This window comes from Pinus tabuliformis, chromosome 1_1, assembly GCF_031772625.1.
Source record: "Pinus tabuliformis cultivar Carrire ecotype Pingquan chromosome 1_1, CPIR1, whole genome shotgun sequence".
Classification (NCBI taxonomy): domain Eukaryota; kingdom Viridiplantae; phylum Streptophyta; class Pinopsida; order Pinales; family Pinaceae; genus Pinus; species Pinus tabuliformis.
Window position 1 is genome coordinate 864,521,839 of NC_142297.1, and position 21,715 is coordinate 864,543,553.

At 37.9% G+C, this 21,715-nt stretch overlaps 1 protein-coding gene across 1 annotated transcript in view; it reads right to left on the bottom strand.

The window, feature by feature from the left end:
- Positions 1-21,715, bottom strand: part of LOC149217021 (uncharacterized) — a 219,620-nt gene that overhangs the window by 97,625 nt on the left and 100,280 nt on the right. Inside the window, exons 3-4 of the mRNA XM_089390112.1 lie at positions 11,707-11,776; positions 11,165-11,400 (exon numbers count right to left, since the gene is read on the bottom strand). Coding sequence (XP_089246238.1) covers positions 11,165-11,400; positions 11,707-11,776 — 306 coding nt within the window. The remainder of the gene's footprint in view (positions 1-11,164; positions 11,401-11,706; positions 11,777-21,715) is intronic.

A 21,715-nucleotide genomic window follows, 5' to 3' on the forward strand; every position in this document is an offset into this window, starting at 1 on the left:
TGGAAGCATTGCTTAGCGCCATTTCAATTATCCAACCAGATTGGATAAACGAAGCAAGGGATGAATGGAATAATGACAAAAAAGTGTGGGCAATCATTCAAAAGTTACAACAAGACCCCAGTACATCTGATACATTTAGCTGAAAAATGATTAGTTATGGTACAAAGATCGCTTATACCTTTGTAAGAATTCCCAACTCAAACAAAAAATTCTTATGGAATTGCACACCTTTCCTATAGGAGGGCACTCAATATTTTTAAAAACTTACCACAGGGTTAAGAAGGAATTTTTTTGGGATGGCCTTAAATCTGATATTCAAAAGTTTGTGGCAAAATGTATAGTTTGCCAACAAAATAAAGTTGAAACAATTAAGACCCCAGGTCTATTACAACCTTTATCCATTCCAAATCAACGTTGGGAGGAGGTTTCAATGGATTTTATCACAGGTTTACCCAAGTCCGAAGGAAAGAGTGTCATCATGGTGGTAGTTGATAGACTTACCAAGTATGCACACTTTTGTGCCTTATCTCATCCCTTTAAAGCCAGTGCAGTTGCTACTACATTTATGGAAACAATTCAAAAGCTACATGGAAACCCAAAGATTATTGTAAGCAACAGATATCCCATTTACACTGGAAAATTTTGGACAAAATTATTTTCTTATCTGTGCACTCAGTTAGCTCATAGCTCATCCTATCATCCTCAATCTGATGGGCAAACTAAGATAGTGAACAAATGTTTGGAAGGATATCTTCGTTGCTTTGTATCTGATAAACAGACACAATGGGTCAAATGGTTGCCTCTGGCCGAATGGTGGTATAACACTTCCTTCCATATTGTAGCAAAAAAGATCCCATTTATGGCACTTTATGGATATCATCCACCGTCCATCACATCATATTTAAGAGAAAATTCTAAGGTTCAAGTAGTGGAAGATCACATCGAGCATCAAGAACAAGTTCTCCAACTCTTAAAAGATAACCTCACTTTGGCACAAAATAGAATGAAACAACAGGTAAATCAACATCGCAACGAAAGAAGTTTTGATGTAGGTGATTGGGTATTTCTACGACTACAACCATACAAACAAATGTCCCTCAAGCAAGCTAAGAAGGATAATAAATTATCAGCAAAGTATTATGGTCCGTACAAGGTGTTGCAAAGATTGGTACTATGTCATACAAATTGGAGCTTCCTACACCTTCCCAAGTGCACCCAGTTTTCCATGTTTCATGGTTAAAGAATGTTATAGGTGACAAGCTCCCAGTTCAAACAATATTGCAAGAACTTGATGAGGAAGGAAAAATCATATTGGAACCTGAAGCAGTCACAGAAACAATAACTTGACAACTACGAATTTGGTCAATTTCAGAGTATCTCATCAAGTGGAAGATCTTACTCGTTAAAGATTCCACATGGGAAGATGAAAATTTTATACAAAAGCATTTAGAACTACTCAAGCATTGAGGAAAACACTTTTATGAAGGAGAGGGGCATGGTAGGTCCCTATAATACTAGTGTATTCCCTTATTATTATTGTCATTGTAGCCCCTTATTGTTATTGTTGTGCCCATGTTGTTCCCATGTTGTTATTATTGCGCCCCATAGAAGCCCACTATTGTTATTGTTGTGCCCTTACATTATTATTGTTATGTCGACTTTCACTATATTGTGACCCCTTAGACTCCTATATATAGAAAGGAGGTCTTGCCATTTGTATCATCCAAGAATTGTTCATTTGTGTAATGTAAAGGAGGTTTCCCCCTCGAAGAAGCTGATTTTGAAGTCGTTGCTCTATCTTCTTTTCTATTTTGTGAGCTGGTTGCATAACATATACCAGCAGTTAGAACAATACATAGAAAATAAGAATTATGCCCAAACATGTTTCTTACAATTCCATTAATAAGAAAAACCTCAGGGCCCCTGCACCAGGGATAATGTCCCTTTATATCCCAGTACAATGCCAAACACAATGTCAAATCCTTTTGACCAAATAACCAGGGTTGAGACTTTGTCCTTTAAGTCTTTCCTACCCAAACAACACTTACAGCGCTCTAAATTACACATTTGTAGCAAACTAGAGCATTACCAACCCACCTTAAACCATCCAAACAGCAATTTTCTTACCTTGGCCTACTCCTTTAGTCCTCGCCCCTCTTGCTATAGCACTGTCAGCCATCTGCCAGCCTTCTTGTAGCCTTCAGCTAGTTCCTTCAGCTACTACTGGCCTTGTTCAGCTTCCTTTCAGCCTCCACCCTCTTGTTCTCCCTACGGCCTGCCCTAACAATCCTACGGCCCACCTTTTCTAGGCCTTCAATGGTTGTGGCCTCCATCTACAGTCCTTGACCCTCCTGTTTTGCCCTACAGCCCTGTTCCTTGGCCAGTGGCTTGCTTAACCAAGCCTGTGGCCTTCTCAATCTCTCCAAACAGGCCATACTCGACCTCCTTTTCAACCAACATAACCTCAAGCAGCTTCCTCCTTAGCTGTAACTTCCTTAACTGTTGGAAATGTAACTTAGTTTGGTCTTCATAATTATTTTTGTACTTGTATCAATTTGTATTTCATGAGAAAGAAGAAAAATAATTTTGTATTTAAGCATGGGTTTCATGCTCAAGCCTAGGTCAAGCATGTTCTTCTTGTTTCTAGGTTTTTGTTAAGTCAAAGAATTAATTGAGTCAAAGTACATTGGGACTCTTTGTAAGAAAAAAAAAGGAAACGAATTTTTTTATTTTAAATAAGTCAAATAATCCTCCATAAGACCAAGCAGGGTTGCGGGGGAGTGGCTCTCCCCCTTGAACCCGCTCCCGAACCGCGCTCCCTTTGGGAGCGACCAGGGAGCACGCTCCCAAAATCACTCCCGCATGGAAGCGAATTTCGGGAGCGAAATTTTCGCTCCCTAGCCTTTTTTGCAATTTCTTTTGTAGTAACATTCCAAATGAATTTTTTTTCAAAGAAAAAAATAATTTTTTAGTGGGGCAACCTAATTATCAAGCCTATGGCCCTAGTATTGATACGCGATTCATGGTAATGTTAAATTCTTAAAGTAAAAGTGACATTCTCCTTAATCTTCATTTTCATCCTTTTACTTAAATTTTTAACATTACCATGAAATGACTCAAGATGTTTGAGAGTGGTTCCGACCTCGTTGGATTTCATATGGAGAAAGTAGAGTTTTAAATCTCATTCAAAATCCAGCAGACTTATCAGTTTTTTAGGATTTCAAGATTGGGGGGATTGCAATGTTTATCATGTATTAGTGTATGGAACTCATATTTAATAAGGAGCACCAATCCCTCTATGTACCTTGATGTTAGTGACATTGGTTGTTGAACTCCTCTATCATGACCCTACTAAAAATGTAAACATCACTCGAACAAAATCTTGACTTGACATGCTATTTTTTCTCTATCTTATGTTAATGAGGGTGATACTAATGACAAAGATCTTGATTTCCAACAAGACTAAAAAATTAGACATTTCTTGCGGCGGCAATAGGCCCAAGCATTAGCAATAGATAATAGATTTAATTGTCTTTTCAAGTTTCTAGTAGTTTTTATAACTGTTGACTCTTTTATATTTATTATGATATTTTTTGTAAACAATATATGACAATTTAAGTTTGAAGTTTTAAGTTGGCAATTATAACTCATTGGTACTGACTTATGAATATGATGCTTCGTGAAAGTTGAAAGTTGTTTCATTTCATTTCATTTTATAACATTTCATTTCATGTTAAATATTCTTTGTTGTAATGGTTACACTTAGCTTACAAGTACAATTTTGGTGATCAATGATGATAAATGTTATATATTGAATTTTGAAAGCTTGAAACTTTAAGATTGATGAATCATGAGACTCAATATGTTGTATGTTACTAACTTGTGGACATGGTTGATGAAGATTATAACTTCTAGATGATTGATGTAATATGGTTCAAATTTCAATCTATGTTTTTATGCTTTTTATATCTAATTCATCATTCTACATGCTCCTGTTGACATATATACATCAAAATATCAAAAAAAATATTTATTATCTAAAAATTCGTTCCCAAACCGGGAGCTTCTGAAAATGTCGCTCCCACTCCCCGTTTTCGCTCCCGCTCCCAAGTAACATTGACCAAGTCAGCCCTCCTGTTGGTCAAGTCGGCCTGCTGAACAGTCATGACCCTTCATAGTCACGAACAAACAACTATATATACATGTGTATCCTCCACCCAAAAGACAGAAAATTTGGTTGGGTCTTTCTGATGAAGTATGTGAGTTGCAGAAGTTGAGCTATGCAAAGTTTTCCCTGGAATGATGTGTGAATTCCTTGAAGATATGTGACAAGACCAGATATCTGAAGCAACCTATAATTATGTGACAGAACCAAAATCTGAAGAAGTCTGCAAATCAGGACAGGTCCGAGGTTTGAAGAAGTTTGTTTTTTGACTGTGACCTTGAAGGAGGGCTCACTTGGGGATCTTAAGGAGGGAAAATTCTTGGTCTTGGTCTTGAAATCTCATTTCGATCTGATTCTGGAAGAAGAGGATTGTTTGGGTTTTCCACAGTTGTGGGGTTTTGCCCTAGCATGGAGCCTATATCTTGTGTCTATTGTCTCTTGTGATCTTCGTGTTTATATTGGTAATTGCTTGATGAAGAAAAGGAACACTAAGAAATTAATAAGATGCCAACAAAATTCACAAATAATTATCAAGTCAACGAAAATCATCATAATTTACAAACACATTGGTTTTCCAACATGGTATCAGAGCTAAGGATGGTAAAAGAAGCAGTTTGAAGATCACTATCGTTGGCATAGTTGAAGATACCTCCTCAACAGTTCCTCTATTAAAGGCTCTCTTAACAAGATCTGACAAATGCAAAATTCTGTGAGGCAAGTTTCATTGTATAATAGTACCTGTGATACTGGGCAGTGGGCACAAAACAAACTCTGTTGATAAAAGTATGATCCGAAGTAGAGACTCTATGTTCAGTCTGAAGTCCTCTACAATCCAATACTAAAATCCTATAGTATCATCTGAAAATTCCTGTGAGGTTAGAACCGAAGGTTCTGTGATGCAAGTCCCAATTTCTGTTCCTGTGATATCAAACATGGAGATAATCCAAAACATTTATATGATGATCCAAGTTCTGTTTAGATAATCCGAATATATTGATAATCTGAGACTGTGGAAGGAAAATCCAAGTTTATGGTCCTATCATATGGCTTGATCTGTGGCATGATATTAATCAAACCTATGATCCGAATCCGAAGTATGCTGATGGAGCAGTAGCATAATTGTGATATAATGATGAGCCTTTGTATGTGGAGAAGTGACAAATTGCTAAAGGAAAATGATGTATGTTTTCTCTAGGCTTGGCAGGAGATGTGTATGACAGTAGTGGTAGTATACTCTTGTGACAACAACACCACACTGATACATTTGGAAGGATGACAAGATCATCATGTGAATGATCATAAGCAGACCACAGACCTCAAGGAGCGAAGTTGGCAAAGGAGAAAGGACGAGTTTTGTTGTCTATCTCATGTTTTGTCTGACAGAGTTCATGAAGGGCAGTGCATAATTTTTCTGGGCATGTTTCCGTTTGATCTGTGACAGGATCAAAACCAGTTTTTGTAGGAGGACAGAGACTCCTAGCTGGAGCAGAAATAAAGACAGAGCTAGAGAGGCCAAATACCTTAGGAAGCCGAGTTGAACAAGAAAAGGAAGAAGGTAACGTTTTGTTTTTGTGTCTCTTGGTTCGCTACAGGTTCAAGGAGGAGATTTGGACGAATTTATGATGGCAAACTCTGAGTTGATATAGGAGAAGTCTCTCTGCAATAAAGGCCAAAAAATTTTCTGAGTTACTTCAGGTGGACAGCAGCCCTATTTTGAAGGCCGAGCAGCCTAGTGGGCCTTTTAGAATTGGGCCATATTCATCTGAAGAACAGAGCAGGGAATTAGGGTCTTTGAGAGAGGGTTCTCTCTGGTTTGAGGCTAATTCAGGGTGCCCTAGACAGGGCCAAGAACTTCAGAGTGAAGGAAGCTCAGATCTGAAGGAGTCTTGGAGATCTAGCAGGATGCTGTCAAGGAGAAACGGATATAAGGAGATATGATTTGTTGGATATATTCCTGAAGTAAATAGGACACGGTTTTGTGAGTCATCTTGAGGGTTTATTCGATGTTGCTACAGCCCCAAAGTCTGTTCCACACACTCTCAGATTTATGATGAAAAAGGAGGGTCAGGACACCTAGAGACTAGATATCATACCCTGGGACAATGCTACCACTTGTATGCTTGTCTATGTGGATGGATCTAAAGGTTAGGATTGCTGCAATCAGAGAAGAGGAGCATGATTCTGAACAGAAAAGAAGTGGTCTGTACAGTGAGAAATAAGAGCCAGCAGAGACAGTCTTTGGGCTAAAGACAAGATCTGTCCTGAAGAGACTAGGACAGAGGTATATAAGCCCTAGATAAAGGCAGATATAGCAAGACCTAGTTAAGGGTTTCTAAAGTGGTAAGCTGACCCTTAAGGGGCTGTCCCAATGTCTGTAAAAAAAACCGCTCAGATCTGTACACAAGTTGAGGCCAAGGCTCTAATTGCCGATCAGTTTGATCATCAACAGGGCAGTATATTACCACAATGAATTTACAGTAGAATGAGCAGTTGGACAACAGTTAGGGCATGTACAGTAAAGAAAGTGAAGGACAGTTGTTGAGCAACCTAAGGGCAGTCAGTCATGGACTGTCAGTGGCAGTGAAGAAGCCCTAGGTGAGGGCAGAATTAGCGCCCTAGATCTGGGCAGATCTGGAAGTATCCTAAGATAAAGTGGACCTATTGTTGGGTGCACTGCTAGGAAAAGCCCTAAGATTCTATCAGATTTGAGGAGGCAAATAACAGAAGCATGGGCTATGTAACAAGCCCTGGTTCAGTCATCTAAATGGTAGATAGAGGACTGATCAGAAGGCAGATTTGTGGAACCCTAATACAGTACAAGTTCGGGGCTGTTAAGAGGGCAGTTTGATGAAACCTTAGAAGACCTCAAGAACAGCATAATGATCTGTTAGGAGGCAATGTTGGAGCCCTTGAAGTTGCAATGTGAGCAGTCTTAAGTGGTAAGGGGGCTGGTAGAGGAAAGCTACAATTACAAGTAGCTGATGTAAGAGAAGTATGCGTACCTCTGACACAGGCTGAGGCTTGTTGATAAAGTCTCACTGGTTGAGAGGGAGTGACCATAGATTTCTCCTCTCAGATTGAGAGGGAGTAAGGTTGGACACTGGTTCTCCCTGTGTCATGTACTAGGCCAGGACTAACAACCGTAAGACTGGTGCATGCATTATGGATAGGGAGAATAATGATTTGAATTAGTTTGGTTCTCCTTGTGTCAAGTATTGTGATGGATTAGGACTGTTGTCCTAAGTCAAGTACATGGACATGGATAAGAAGAATGATGGATTAGATAAGCATCTTGGACAGACATTCTTGAGTCATGTAATGTGATAGATTAGGATGGAGATCCTAAGTCATATGGACTTGGATAAGAATGGTCCGATGGACAAACATTTCCTTGAAGGAAATGGTCTGGTGAAAGATATACTTCGGGTATCCTAGCTGGAGTATGGACCTTGGTGAGGTGGTGTTGTGTTCCATGGAATGCCTCCCAGCATTGTGCTCTAATCTTGTGAGACATCGAGTGTATCTGTCAAGGCCTTTGGAATGTGACAATGCTAACTACGATGATGTTTTGATGCTTATCAATATGGATCCCTTCTTATGAGAATATTTCAACTTGAGATGGACCTGTTGTGTCATTATGAATACCTCCCTAGTTAAGAGAGTATTGGAAATCTAACTAGGTTCAGTCTTCATAGTTATTTATGTACTTGTATCGATTTGTATTTCATGAGAAAGAAGAAGAAAAAAAATTATTTAAGCATGGGTTTCATGCTCACATCTAGGTCAAGCATGTTCTTCTTGCTTCTAGGCTTTTTTAAAGTCAAAGAACTAATTTTGAGTCAAAGTCCATTGAGACTCTTTGTAAGAAAAAAAAAAGGAAAAGAAATTTTTTATTTTAAGGGAGTCAAATAGTCATCCATAAGACCAATTCGGCCCTCTTGTTGGTCAAGTAGGCTTGTTGAATAGTGGTGACCCTTCATAGTCATGAACAACTTGGATCTTTCTAATGAAGTATGTGAGTTGCAGAAGCTGAGATATGCGATGTTTTCCCTGGAATGACGTGCGTGTTCCTTGAAGATTTGTGACAAGACCAGATAACTAAAACAACCTATAATTTTGTGACAAAACCAATCTGAAGAAGTTTGCAAATTGGGACGGGGCCGAAGTTAGAAGAAGATTTTTTTTTACTATGACTTGGAAAGAGGGCTGAATTGGGGATCTTAAGGAGGAAAAAGTCTTGGTCTTGGTCTTGATATCTCATTTTGATTTGATTCTGGAAGAAGAGGATTGTTTGGCTTTTCCCCAATTGTGGGGTTTTGCCCTAGCATGGAGCCTATATCTTGTGTCTATTGTCTCTTGTGATCTTCATGTTTATATTGGTAATTGTTTGATGAAGAAAAGGGACACTAGGAAATTAATAAGATGCCAACAAAGTTCACAAATAATTATCAAGTCAAGGAAAATCATCAGAATCTACAAACACATGGGTTTTCCAACATTAACCACCACACACAAGAAGAATACTCCTTTATGATTCTTGTCAGAATCCTCTCCATTGTCTCCTTATCTATACTTGTCCTTAGGTCCCTTAAGAAGCCCCTTTGTCCTTCAAAAAACCCCCAACACAACCTTAACATTAAATTAGAATTTCCTTGGGTTCCAAGCCCACTCACTTTGGGTCCAAAACCCCAAACTTGGGTGCAAAAACCCACACACTCATCTATGTGGGTGTTTCTCTCTCACAATCCTAGCACCAAGGGCATGTGAGGGTACCTCTTGATGCTACCCAATTTCAACACATAAAGGGTTTCATGACTTGATTAAATGTCAATCCCATACCCTCATACATGATAGAATTCAATGAAAATATTGCAATCCTACAATCCAAAATCCTAAAAATTGTTAAGTCTGTTTAATTTTGAGTGGGATATGAAATTCTACTTTCTTCTTATGAAGTAAGGTTGGAACCACTCTCAAACATCCTGAAACATTTAATGGTAATGTTAAAAATTTAAGTAAAAATTGACAATGCTTCAAGAATTTAATATTAACATTTATTGCTACTGTTGCCAGTGTTGAGATAGCTTTTTTGTTTAGTTTTATCGTTTGGGGGGGGTGGGTTGGTTCTATAGCCAATATGGCTTGCTTTGGGAGGAAAACAACCTTTGGTTTCCTCCAAAACCACCTTTGTGGGTCACACACCCACAGACTATGGGATCTGATCAATGAGTTCCAATTTGTACCGGTTAGGTACCAAACCAACAACTCCTCCAAAGAGATATGACTAGACGATTTGTACCAGTTACGTACCAAACCAACCACTCCTCCAAAGAGATATGACTAGACGATTTGTATCGATTGGCTATGGGGTTACCCATCAAAAGTGGGTAACCCCATAGGAGAAAAATTTTCTCCTATTTTGGATAGCCAACATCCCTATGCATTGCTTAGTTATGATGATATGCCACATTCCTCCACCATTTTCACCAATGATACACCTCTCACCATTTGACATTCCTCTCAAAAAATGGTGGGTTACCACTAGGTAGGTACTTTTACCATTTTGTATTCAAGTGATTTTATTTAATGCTTTGGGCATTCTAAGTTCTAACATGGATAAAGGTGCAATCTAGATGATTGACTGATCTTGATTGTAAACATGTTCTCTCACATTACCAAGGCGGTTAGTCCTTAACCCTAGTCCAATGGGGAGCATTACTTGGAAAACTTGGATTGAAGTAGTGTATCCATAACCATTGCATACTTAACACCTTCCATCATCACTATCATTGGTTCATTGGGATTAGCACTCTCATATCCACATCCTCGAGTCAAGGCTGGAAAACTTTGCCCTGAATGTTGATGTAGCTAAAAGAAAGATAAAAGCATGAGATGGCCACAACAAAAAAAAAAACAAAAGCTAAAATGCAAGAGATGGCCAGGACATCGATTACCAAGTGGGAAAAATCCTAGCATGAGCTTTACCCCCCTCATTAGCCACCACCCAATTCCTTAGCACTAGATGCCCCATCATATAATAAAGGAACATTTGTATGTCCCAACCCCGATGAGCGAGAAACCGACTCATTCTTAAGGGGTAAATAAATGCTATATCATTAAAAGCAAGCTTGGACACCTAAGTTATGCTCCTTAACAAAGCATTATCAAAAAGAAGTTTGGCAAACCTCTTGGCCATTCCATACAACCATAGTCACTTTCCACACATTCATTCCTTGTAAATTCCCATGCAATAGCATTTTATCTATTATATGTTACAAGCTTCCTGGCCTCTCATGCATCCATCAAGATGTGTCTTAATGATTGGGATGAAGTGCCACCATGAAAAAATCCAAGTTCAAACTTCAAACCTCAACGGTGTAGACTCGAGAACCCCTTGTGAGGGAAGGTGTTTGACCTCACAAAGTTCCTTCCTTCAGTTATTAAAGGGACTTATCACATGCCCAACAAGATAGATTGGTTTAAATGGACATGAATAAAATGCATTATCCTTCTAAAAAATGGTATTATTTTATATGACTTGTAGAAAGATTAGCTTCATAAAGACAATTTTCACACTAGTGGTACTTTTCATGGAAAGTGCTGAATGTAGCAAGGCCAAACCTTCTGTTGATCGTGGCAGTAGGCCAACATTGTGGAATGGAGCATAACAGCATATATATTTTGTAAATCAGCCAACATAAACAGCAATAATGTTTGAATAGAAGATGGAAATTTCATCATTACATCCTCTCCTCTAACACCAATATTCCTTCAAACAACAATGCTGATTTTGGAGAAAAATATGTTCTAACTTCTTGATTAAATGATGTTGAAGATTGAATAAAAATGCCTCAATCTTCATGTCTTTTGGAATGTACTGTTTGGAGTCTGGACCCAATAACTATAGACAACACAATTAACCCTCCTCTCAACACTTTTTGTATGTGTATGGTCCCAACAACTTTCTTAAAGGACAATGTGCTTAAATATAACACTCACCATTTTCTCTCCCGTACATGATGTCTCAATTATCCTTCCAGGTTTCCAGTGATTTACATAATGGACATCCACTGCATCCCCAGCTTGCCAGCTATTGTTAGCTAACGGATGGACAATTGTTCTACCTCTTTCAGAAACACTATAGAGCTCCCTTGGAGGTGTTGGCCGAATCCAATTTCCACTTTCAGCAGATGCCAAGTCCTTGGTCGAAACTTTGTCAATAATCAAGTTACTAGCTGCATGCATAGAAAGTTGAAACCATTAATTTACACAATAGCATAGTGTACATAATCTTTGTCATTAAGTTTCACGAATGCATTCATGTACATCTTAAATTTAAAATGTTAAAAAAAACAATATTAAATCATTGAAAGAAGATAAAAAAAAAATTGTTAACCTAGTTCCCAACTGTATTCGTGAATACATAAAAATTATATCCACAAAATAGAATGCAGCCATTAAAAACAATGAATTTGTAACAAAATAGAATGCACCCATTAACAACAATTAGATTAGATTATTCTCTTATAAAGCAAACTTACTTATTCCATTTTCGTCGTTGAAGGAAATATTGTACTGTGTCCTTCCATTTGCCAATTCAATATTCAAAATCTGGAAGGTTAATAAAGGGTGTCAAGTTATGATAACTGTATTCAATATAATAACTGCATAGAAGAATATCTTAAACTAATCAAATGATTCCTCGACTCTTTATCCCATTTCCTAAGAAACAGTATGCAAGCAAGCTGCATTTTTTAGTTGATGAGAAACGGGAAATCATTAAGTATCATTAGGCTCTCATTCAAGTTCTTTCCTGCCTCATCACAATGAAAATATTTTTAATCTGCTGACATAGTCATCTTCTTCAACTAAATTCATATATATATATATATATATATATATATATATATATTAAAGAAACAAGAGACAAACATACTAAAAAGACACTTCAAATTTCTTTCCTTTTTGCCTCTCAGAGAGTATTTGGCCAAACATTAGTATATTGGCCCAATATGACATTGGACTACGTTTTCTACAGCCAAATGTGTGTATCTGACTCCCGATTTCTTAAAACAAGCATTTTTGAGTAATGTGTGTGAAAGATTTTAAACAATACTGACTTAAAATTGCACTCTGATTGTTAATCCATATTCTGCTGCATAATTTCTCTCTTGAATTAATCACAGATTTTACTACTTATCCATTACAATGATGATCAGGAAAGGCACTAGAATAATTCAAAAAGAAAAATTGTTTCACTAAGAGTACCAAGGTGCATCTACAGCCATTTGTTTTGCTAGGAAACTAAATTGGGAAAAAACTGAAACCCATAAAAGTGAAAAATCAAAAAATAGTGCACCATAATAATAGAAAACTAAAAAAGGACCATAATAAATATAAAAATATAAAATAATCCCAAGGGGGCAGCTCAATTGGCACTGGCCATGTTATGAAGCATTATGTAAACTATGAGATCTGATGTTCAAATCCCCGTGATTAACCCACATCTGCATCTGCAGAAGGCACCTAGAGATTATAGTGGTAGCGGTTAGCGATTATGAAACCAGCTCAATCGCCGATTCCTCTAGAGTCTAGATATATATATATATATAGATAGATAGATATATATATATATATATATATATATATATATATATATAAAATAAAATGAACCTATGTTGCACGCAGACTCGGCACGTAAGAAAAAAAACCATACCCACAGTTTCAGCATTTCAGGAACTTGGGAAATCCTAGGAAACATCCGTAAATTGCTGGAGACTTCATCAAGGACTTGGGGACTTGGCTGTCCCCAAGATGTTCTAGGCATATTTCAGCAACATTCCAAGCAGTTTTCAGGATTGTTCCAGGCATTTATCTTCAGTTTTAACCAGTGTTGAAAATATCAGTATCGGAAAAATATCGGTGAGGGTCCTAAAAACATCTTATCGGCAATATCGACGAAAATATCGGCAAACATAAAAAACGCATAACATATTCATTTTTTTCAGATTTTTAAACATATAAAGCAATAACAACATGAAATAAACACATTGGCACATAAATATGAAAAAAGCACTGATATATATGGAGTGGATGTAAAAGGCGATACCAAATCCTACTGATCCCTGATAATTGTCCAATCAAGGACTCAAATGTGGAGAACCAATACAAAATAACATCACATATATAAAAGTATCTCATCATCATGAGTTATATGTAGAAAAACAAATAAAACTAGCAGCTAGCTATCTGAGATCAGTGCCCTCTCCCCCTTTTACGGGAAAACATGATGAGTTGTTTTCCAAGCCTACCCCTAGCAGTAGAAGGCCATGACCCTGCACCTAATGTCAAATTATCACTGTTGGATATGGAGTTGTGCTCTCCTATATCTATAGGAGATGGTGTTGACACTGACTCTCCCACAGTCTCCTCCTCCTCCTCCTCCTACTCCTCATGCTCCTCCTGCCCTAAGTCGTCCTCCTCTTGTTGCCCCTGTTCTAATGGTTCCTCTAACCATGTAGGTGACTCCTCCAAGATGGGCACCTAAAACTCCACCCTCCACTGAGACAATACATCAATATTGTCTACGGAAATGGCATCTAGATCCATTGGTTTTTCTATTTGCTTCACTTGAAGTCGGAGTTTGTAATACACATACACTAAATCATTGAGGCATGAGAACTCCAACCTGTAAGAGTGTCAAAAAAAATAATGAGTCTTGACTCTTGATACTTCAGGGTCATAAACTAAAATTACGATAAATGTAATTGCTCAACTAAACGTTGAAGCTCAAAGTTATACCTGTTGCACATTTTTGGGTGTTTTCTCAAATACACTCCAATTCGCTCACACCCTGAAGAGCTACATGTTTGACTCGGGATTCTTATGGCCAATTTCTGCAAATTTAGTGCCCTTGCACCATAGTTTTGCCACCAAATATCGACAACAAAATAAAGAAATAAAAAAGTTAAAAACTGAAAACATAATTAAACTTTCAAATAAAACATAATTGAATTTTAAAAATCTAGAATTATAAATTAGTAAATTCTAGCGAGTCATGACTTGTCACTTACGTGGCATCAAGAGGGTCATTTCCCTAATAGCATCATCAAAGCCGAATAGGCCAACACAACCCCGATAAAACTACATCTCGCAATTGATTTTACTACGAAGCTCAGGATCAAGTGCCATCCTATGAATACAGGAATGGAGCCCTTCCATCACCTCGCCATCAAAATTAGAGCCGCATTTGTATGAAAATGCGAGGTTGAGGAAGAGTGTTGTTGCATGAATGGGTCGATGAAGCATCCTTGTCCACCGACTATCAATCACATCCCATAACATCATCTGTCTATTAAGCCCAGCAGAACCCTTGTCTGCATAATAAGCATGAATGGCCTCTTTGGCCCTATCCATGGCCTCATACAAATAAGCCATTTCAGGATTGTCCCCATCTTTCAATCTTAGAACCTTTATTATAGGTTCACTAACTAAGCACACATCTTCTACTCCTTGCCAAAATGTGTCAGTGTACACCATTATTGCAATGGCTCTCCCATCCTATCTCCTGTTATATCTACAATCATGCCACTCATCAGAAACAAACATTTGCTTCAACTCAAATTAGCATTGAAGCAAAGACTGAAGAGTAATAAATTTGGTGACAAAGTGTGTCATTGCAGGACACCACAACTCTTTGTTTCTAGTGTATCTCCTCATGAGGCTAAGAACAAAAGCATGGTTATATATAAAATTGGGGACACTCCTAACCATATCAATCATCTCCTTGATGAAGAAGAGTTTCCCCAAATCCTCAAGTAGCAAATCGATACAATTTGTTGCACATAGAGTCCAGAACAATGTGTGGTGCCTCTCCATAAGCATCCTGCCAGCAAACACATAATTAGTTGAATTATCTGTCATGACTTGCACCACATTTTGCACACCAATCTCCCGGATGAACCCATCTAACAACTCACATATCAATGTTGCATCTTTTATATGTGTTGATGCATCCACTGATTTAATAAACATGGTATCCTAAAAACAATGTAGCGAGAAATTTAGAAGGGTCCTACCCTTCCTATCTAGCCAACAATCAGACATCATTGTGCATCCAGACACCTCCCATGTATGTTTCAGCTTCACCAATCTAAAGTTGATGTCATGCTTTTTCGCTTGAAGGATTGGCCCCCGCAACTCCTCATATGTAGCACTTTTGTACCTTGGGCCCACAATAGCAATAGCATCACAAGTTGGTTGCCAAAATAGATTGGTTTTAGTGATGCTAAGAGGTAATTCGCTCCAGAAAAGACACCTCCCCATAACTATATATGCTTCTTGCTTCTCCTTTCTTTTAACAACTGATTATATGGAAGGTTGTGCTCCATGTCCGGTTTGTGGAACAAAAAAGGATGACCTCCCACTCCCAATAACATTAGCACTAGCAGGTGACGCTCTGGAGCCCCTCCCACTACCCTCGGCCTCAAAATCTGAAGAAGATATCCCAAAAGATTTACCTGCACACTCAGCCTTGTTTCTTTCTGCCTCTTCTTTCTTTTTGTATTTTTCCTCAATTGCTTGAAGATCTTTTGGTATAAGCTTTGCACTAGATTCCATACAAAGCCCAACTTCATGTCCAAGGAGTCTAGCCAGATGGAATGTTAGATATGCCTGATTTGTCCCACCATCAAGGTCCCCATACTCCCAAAATGGGTCCAAGAACTTTGGCATATTTGTAGTGGATTAATTCAAACCTAGGGCACCAAAAAAACAAAAAATTGGCGTTAAACCCCCATACACAAAAAAATAGCAGCGACCTCATTTTAAAAAATATTTTTTTTACTACATTACTTGCAATGAAAAATGGCAATAAGAGGGTGCATAAGAAAGTTAGAACAACAAAAAAAAAAATGAAGTTTGTTGTCCAAATATGGAGAAAACCCTTACACTGGCTCATGGGCATGAAAATCATAGCAAATGGAAACAAACAAAGAAGCAAAATGTTGGTAGGCAAAGAGGCAAGCAAGCATAACCCTAAATCTATGAAAAAATCTTTAACATACGTGTTCTAGGAACATACCTATTAATGGAAGAAATGAAGTTTGTCTCATTGTTCTTGAATCATTGATCCACACAAAAAAATTGGTTGGTGATGAGAATGGTTGTTTGATCCTCCATCCCTCCTTGAAAACCACCACAAAGCTCTTCCCCTTCCTTCTCCAAGACTAAGAAAGCAAAATGAGCAAATAAAAGTCAAAAAATTGCTTTTGTAGCCGCAGCCCAGCTTGCCCAGCGATATTTTAGGTTGTCACGCGATATTTTGCTAAGATATCGCCGATATTTTGAAAATATCACGATATTTACTCGACAATATATCGTTTTGTTGAAAATATCGCGATATTATCAACATTGGTTTTAACAGTGGACAATGATGATTGGGAGATATGATCATTATTCCCATCCAATTGTTTCATATTTTATTGAACCTAAATATGTTGTACAAGTTACAGCCCAAAACATTTGTTTTATATGATGGGCTTCCATTTGGGTTTATGGTGATTTAACTATTGTATTTTTAGTAACAACCTTACAGCAAGCAAAGCCTCCATGTCAAAAAAGTGGGAAATGCAACATCTCAAATATCAAAGGGCTAGCCCTTTTGGTTATTTCTCTAGTTCCCATTTTTGGCCTCATCGCTTGTTAACACATTGTACATGGGTGTCGAGTAGTTAAGTCCAATTCTTCCGCCATCCCAACTCAAGCCTTGTGAAAACAATCAGATAGTAATGACTTGGAATTGGTATTGAATGTTTGAATGCATTCCAATTCAATCACCTTAATTTGACATATGAATCTAATCTCTTTATAGAATTTAATCTAAATTGTTTTGTAGGGGTCTTCGATAAAAATGTAAAAATCTGCAGAACATATTGTGAAGGTAATGCATTTTATATCCCAAAGTGTTTTGTTGTGGTTTTCAATAAAGATGAAAAAAACTGTAGAACCTATTGAGAAAGGAATGCCTTTTATCATAACCATAATTGACAAGAAATATGAGGAAGAAAAGATGTTATAGAGATAGTTCTTTGTCTCATAGACCTTTGTGGACATTATTGCAAATTGAAAATAGTTGCACTTCAGTGTGCTAAAGCTACGCCACATTTTTCTCATGTCCAGGAAGCCAGTAATGGAATGTCACTCAACCCTTTTCATAAGTGCCCGAGCTTTTTCAAAACTACTAGGTCTAAGGGTTGTGCATAAACTATCGAGCCAACAAGCATCTACAAATTCTCGTGGTGAATTCTTAATTTTTTAATGTTTATCATTATTATTTTACCATTTTTTAATGTTTATCATTATTATTTTACCATTTTTTAATGTTTATTTTTATTATTATTATTATCCCCAACCCACAACCCTTGAAAAATTTGAGGGTGCACTCTAGATGTCCCTGGGATGCATCCCCCCATCCACGCCATTCTTCCATCCCAAAAACCAATGCAACATAGAAATAAACCAGCAAAGATCTATCTTAACCTCAAAAAATTTAAGCATCGCCATCAACCCTATGATGATCAGCAAATCACATAATGCTAGAGTTCTCCACCCATTGCCTCGGTTAGATCACTCTCCCATTTGGCATTCTTCTTGAAGGAAGGTGGGTCATCTCTCAGCAAGTACTTTAATCAATCTATCACTCATGTGCTTTCATTTAATGTTATGGCCATGTTAATATGGATCACAAGACAAACTACATGATTGACCAACCTTGATTGTAACCTTGTTCCCACACTTCACTTGGGAGAGGTAAGTTTTTGACTCTATTCCAGTGGAACCTCCTTTGAGACCATAGGGTTTGGGTGTTGGAGAATGTAACTAAGTTTGGTTTTCATAATTGTATCAAAAAGAATTTTATGTAAAAAGAAAAAAGAAGAAAAGGACTCTCTGTGTAAAGAGGCCAAAACTTCAATGGCTGCTATCTATGGAAAAGGACTGAAACTATGTGTTATCTCTATATTATTAAGACTGAAATTCAAACCTGCGTTGTAGACCCCTTGACCGAGGTGGCTAAGGCAGATTTGTAAGGGCTTTGACTTGGACTCTTGGTGGACAATCTTGATGATCCTAACCGAGCTACTCTAGGAGGATTTTTGTGGACAAGTGAAGGAAGTTGGACTTCGCATCTTGTTGGTTATCTTGTGGAAGCATCTTGCTGGTTAGTGTGACCATAAGCATTGAATTTGATGTATCTCTAGTTGAACTAAATATTTCTCTAAGAAGAAGGTTGTTGGGTTTTCTCCCAAGTGAGTTTTCTTAGGGTAAGTCTACTCTCTTGTGCACTATGATCTCTACTGCTTTATTTTCTCTATGGTTGAATTTATGAATGTGTATTTGGTTAATGAAACATTGGAAGTGCTAAATAATCATCTACATCATTGGACGTAATTATCAAGTTTCTAAAATAAGTGTTTCTATAATTTGCACTCGAAAAATCAACAACTTCTACTCCATGCATGAGATCTGCAATCAATTGCCTTGTGCCCAAAAATGTTACATGCAAAACAATGACCAAAAAATCCAATTGTATACAAAAAGAATGATTATCTCGTCTGTTGTCCATGTTTAACATATTGGTTCATACTTTGTTGATTAGGTCTAAACAATCTGCTCCTACAGTTGGGACTGCAACATGTCTAAAGTTGTGGTAAATGTAGCATTTGACCTCATCCATTGAATGAGCAAAGGGTTATTACTCCTCCTTTGAATTCTTCCATATTCTTCTCTAGGAACAGGTTGTCTTGACAAGGGTGATCTTCCTGCTCCATTCCTCGACATTTGGTTTTGTTGTTTGCTACCTCTTTTGCTGCTCTTGTTGCTACCATTACCTGCTACAGCCTTTATAGATTCTGCATTGTTGTTTCCACCTGCATGTGAACTAGATTCTCCCTTCTAAAAGCCAGGACCAGATCTAACCAAGGGAGATCTTTAGTTACTACGAATGTTGACCAAGACTTGGTGCTTTTCTCCATCTTTAACTGATTGTCTTTCTTTTCTAGCTCTTTCCTTACAGCGACAACTTCAACCTTCAACTTTTCAACTCAGCCCTCACCTTCTTTTAGTTGGTTTCTCTTCACTTCTTGAATTCTTTTTGCCTCTACTAATTGGGTCTTCAAGTTGTTGACTTCCTTCTTCAGCTCATTCTCTTTCTCATCAAAAATTTGCATTAATTTTTCTTGATCTCTACACACAGTTGTCATCCTCTCTACTTCAACAATTAGCTTATCTATTACAACCATGGCTTACTCAAGCTCAGCTTTAAGAACCTTTACATCATCATCTTGACTATTCAAATATGAATGGATACCATCAGAGCTATCTAATGCATAACTCTGAAATAACTCACCATCATCCGAGTAGATGGGTGGCTCAGCTTCAGATCCATTCTGTTACATCACATATGGTTTTTTTTGTGCCTTCATCTTCTGATTTCTTCTCTTGATGATCAGTTGAACTTGCACTAGGTGTATGGACCACATTTGGTTGAGAATCTATCTTCTGACATCCCTTTTTCTTTTTCATCTTTTTCTTCTTCTCTTGCTCTCCATAGCTACTATTGATGTCTCCTCCATACAAAACATGTAGATATTCCCATAAATCCTTTGCAGATTTTATATTCATGACCTTCTCAAGATTTGCATTGTGAAGGTTGTTGTAGATCACACACTTTGCTGGGGCATTCTACCATTGAACTTTCGCTAAGAGGGCATCTTTGCCATATCCTTCACACACTAGCTTTCAGACAATAAATCCACAAGTTGTCAACTTGAACCTTTTCTCTTCATACCTGGTAACTTGCAGCACTGAGCAGAGACACACTATGATGATCCATCAAAAAACAAAATTGATCAGATCTGATTTCCAATGGTCAAGTTGCACCTAAAGACACCCGCTCTAGTACTAATTGTTGGGAGCTTGACAATACTGAGAGGGGGGCAAGGGGGTGAACCAGTGTTGTACCAATATGGATCACCAATTACAACCTTTTACCTTTCTTTCAATTAACAGATCATTCAATGATTAGCAACACAATATATAACATATGCATTGCAAGATCATATGAGCAGCAATTAACACATACACAAATGAACCATGAGAGCAACAACACAAAGCATCAAAGCACATAAGGACACCAAATACTAGGTGGAAACCCTCCTGGGAGGAAAACCACCAAACGCTTGTTCTCTTCTTCTTATTATTAAAAATCTTCTTTACATCATATACTAGCAGCCACCAGTATGCAAGCATTGACTTGCAATGTATGCGAGCAACCATTCGCTCCAGACCACTACCTCATGGAAGCCACCACTTCTGTAATTACCCATAAACATTCATCTGTTGGAGGCACAGAACCCCAATAAGTTGGAAGCACCAACTCCCAAATGGCTCCACAGGTCTGTTTGATGCTCCAACCCCCAAATAGTTTCTCAGGCCACCGCCTAAAGGAAGTTACTACTCCCTAAATCAAAAAGCCAATACTTGCCACCAAAGGGCCCGACCTTCAAAATCTTGTGGACCACCTTTCATATATTTTCAGACTAAGCCCATGAATCTCTGCTCAAAACACTATTGACCATGTTTCATCGATTTCATACTGGATCCATGTAAACTCTCTGCTCAATAACAATACATCAAAACAACAAAACTCTCTGCAAAACAACCCCTGGAACATCAACCAACTCTACATACCAATAACAACAAACCCTAGCAACACAATACCTCTACAACATAAAACCTCTCTACCCAATACATCAACAATGTCAAACCCTAGCACCCAATTCTCTCAAATACTTTGACCTCTCAACTTAAGACTCACACTCACGTTTACATGGCTTTAGCAGCAGCATGCTCATAAATCATAGCAGCAATGCAAACTCATTCAGTCATACACTCTAATATTGTCACACCCTTACAGTAGCATATGAAGTACAAGGTTATAGAAGCAATACAACAGTCTTTGCAACAACGCATGCCCACTGACATACCCTAACAACATTACATACACAATGGCATCATGACAACAAGTCATCCTCAGCTACAAGTGTTTGCACAGGTGTATATATGTATATGTTCAGCACCTCTAATCCAATGCAGCAGCGCATTCAGATTGCATGCACCCGCATCAAACCATACTAAAAATACTCTGCAACAAGCCTCGATCCAATGCTCAGATAACTTCAAACTTGATCACTGATGGTTATTCAACGCATAGGTGTTCAAATCGCACTTCCCATTGCATTACAAATCACATACATTATACTTGGACACCAAATGCATTGTCACATGCAGCTCAGCATCGCACTACATTTGCTTCACTCTCAGGAAGCCATACAAATAGATAAATGTTTTCATTCCTTCACAGGTGAATATATTTGACCATCAAAAAGCCCAGCTACAGAGCACCTCATTCCACCGTAGAATTGCACCATGTCTCAGATATTACACTTGTAACCAGATCGCATTTCATCCATTACTCTACTTGCAATACAA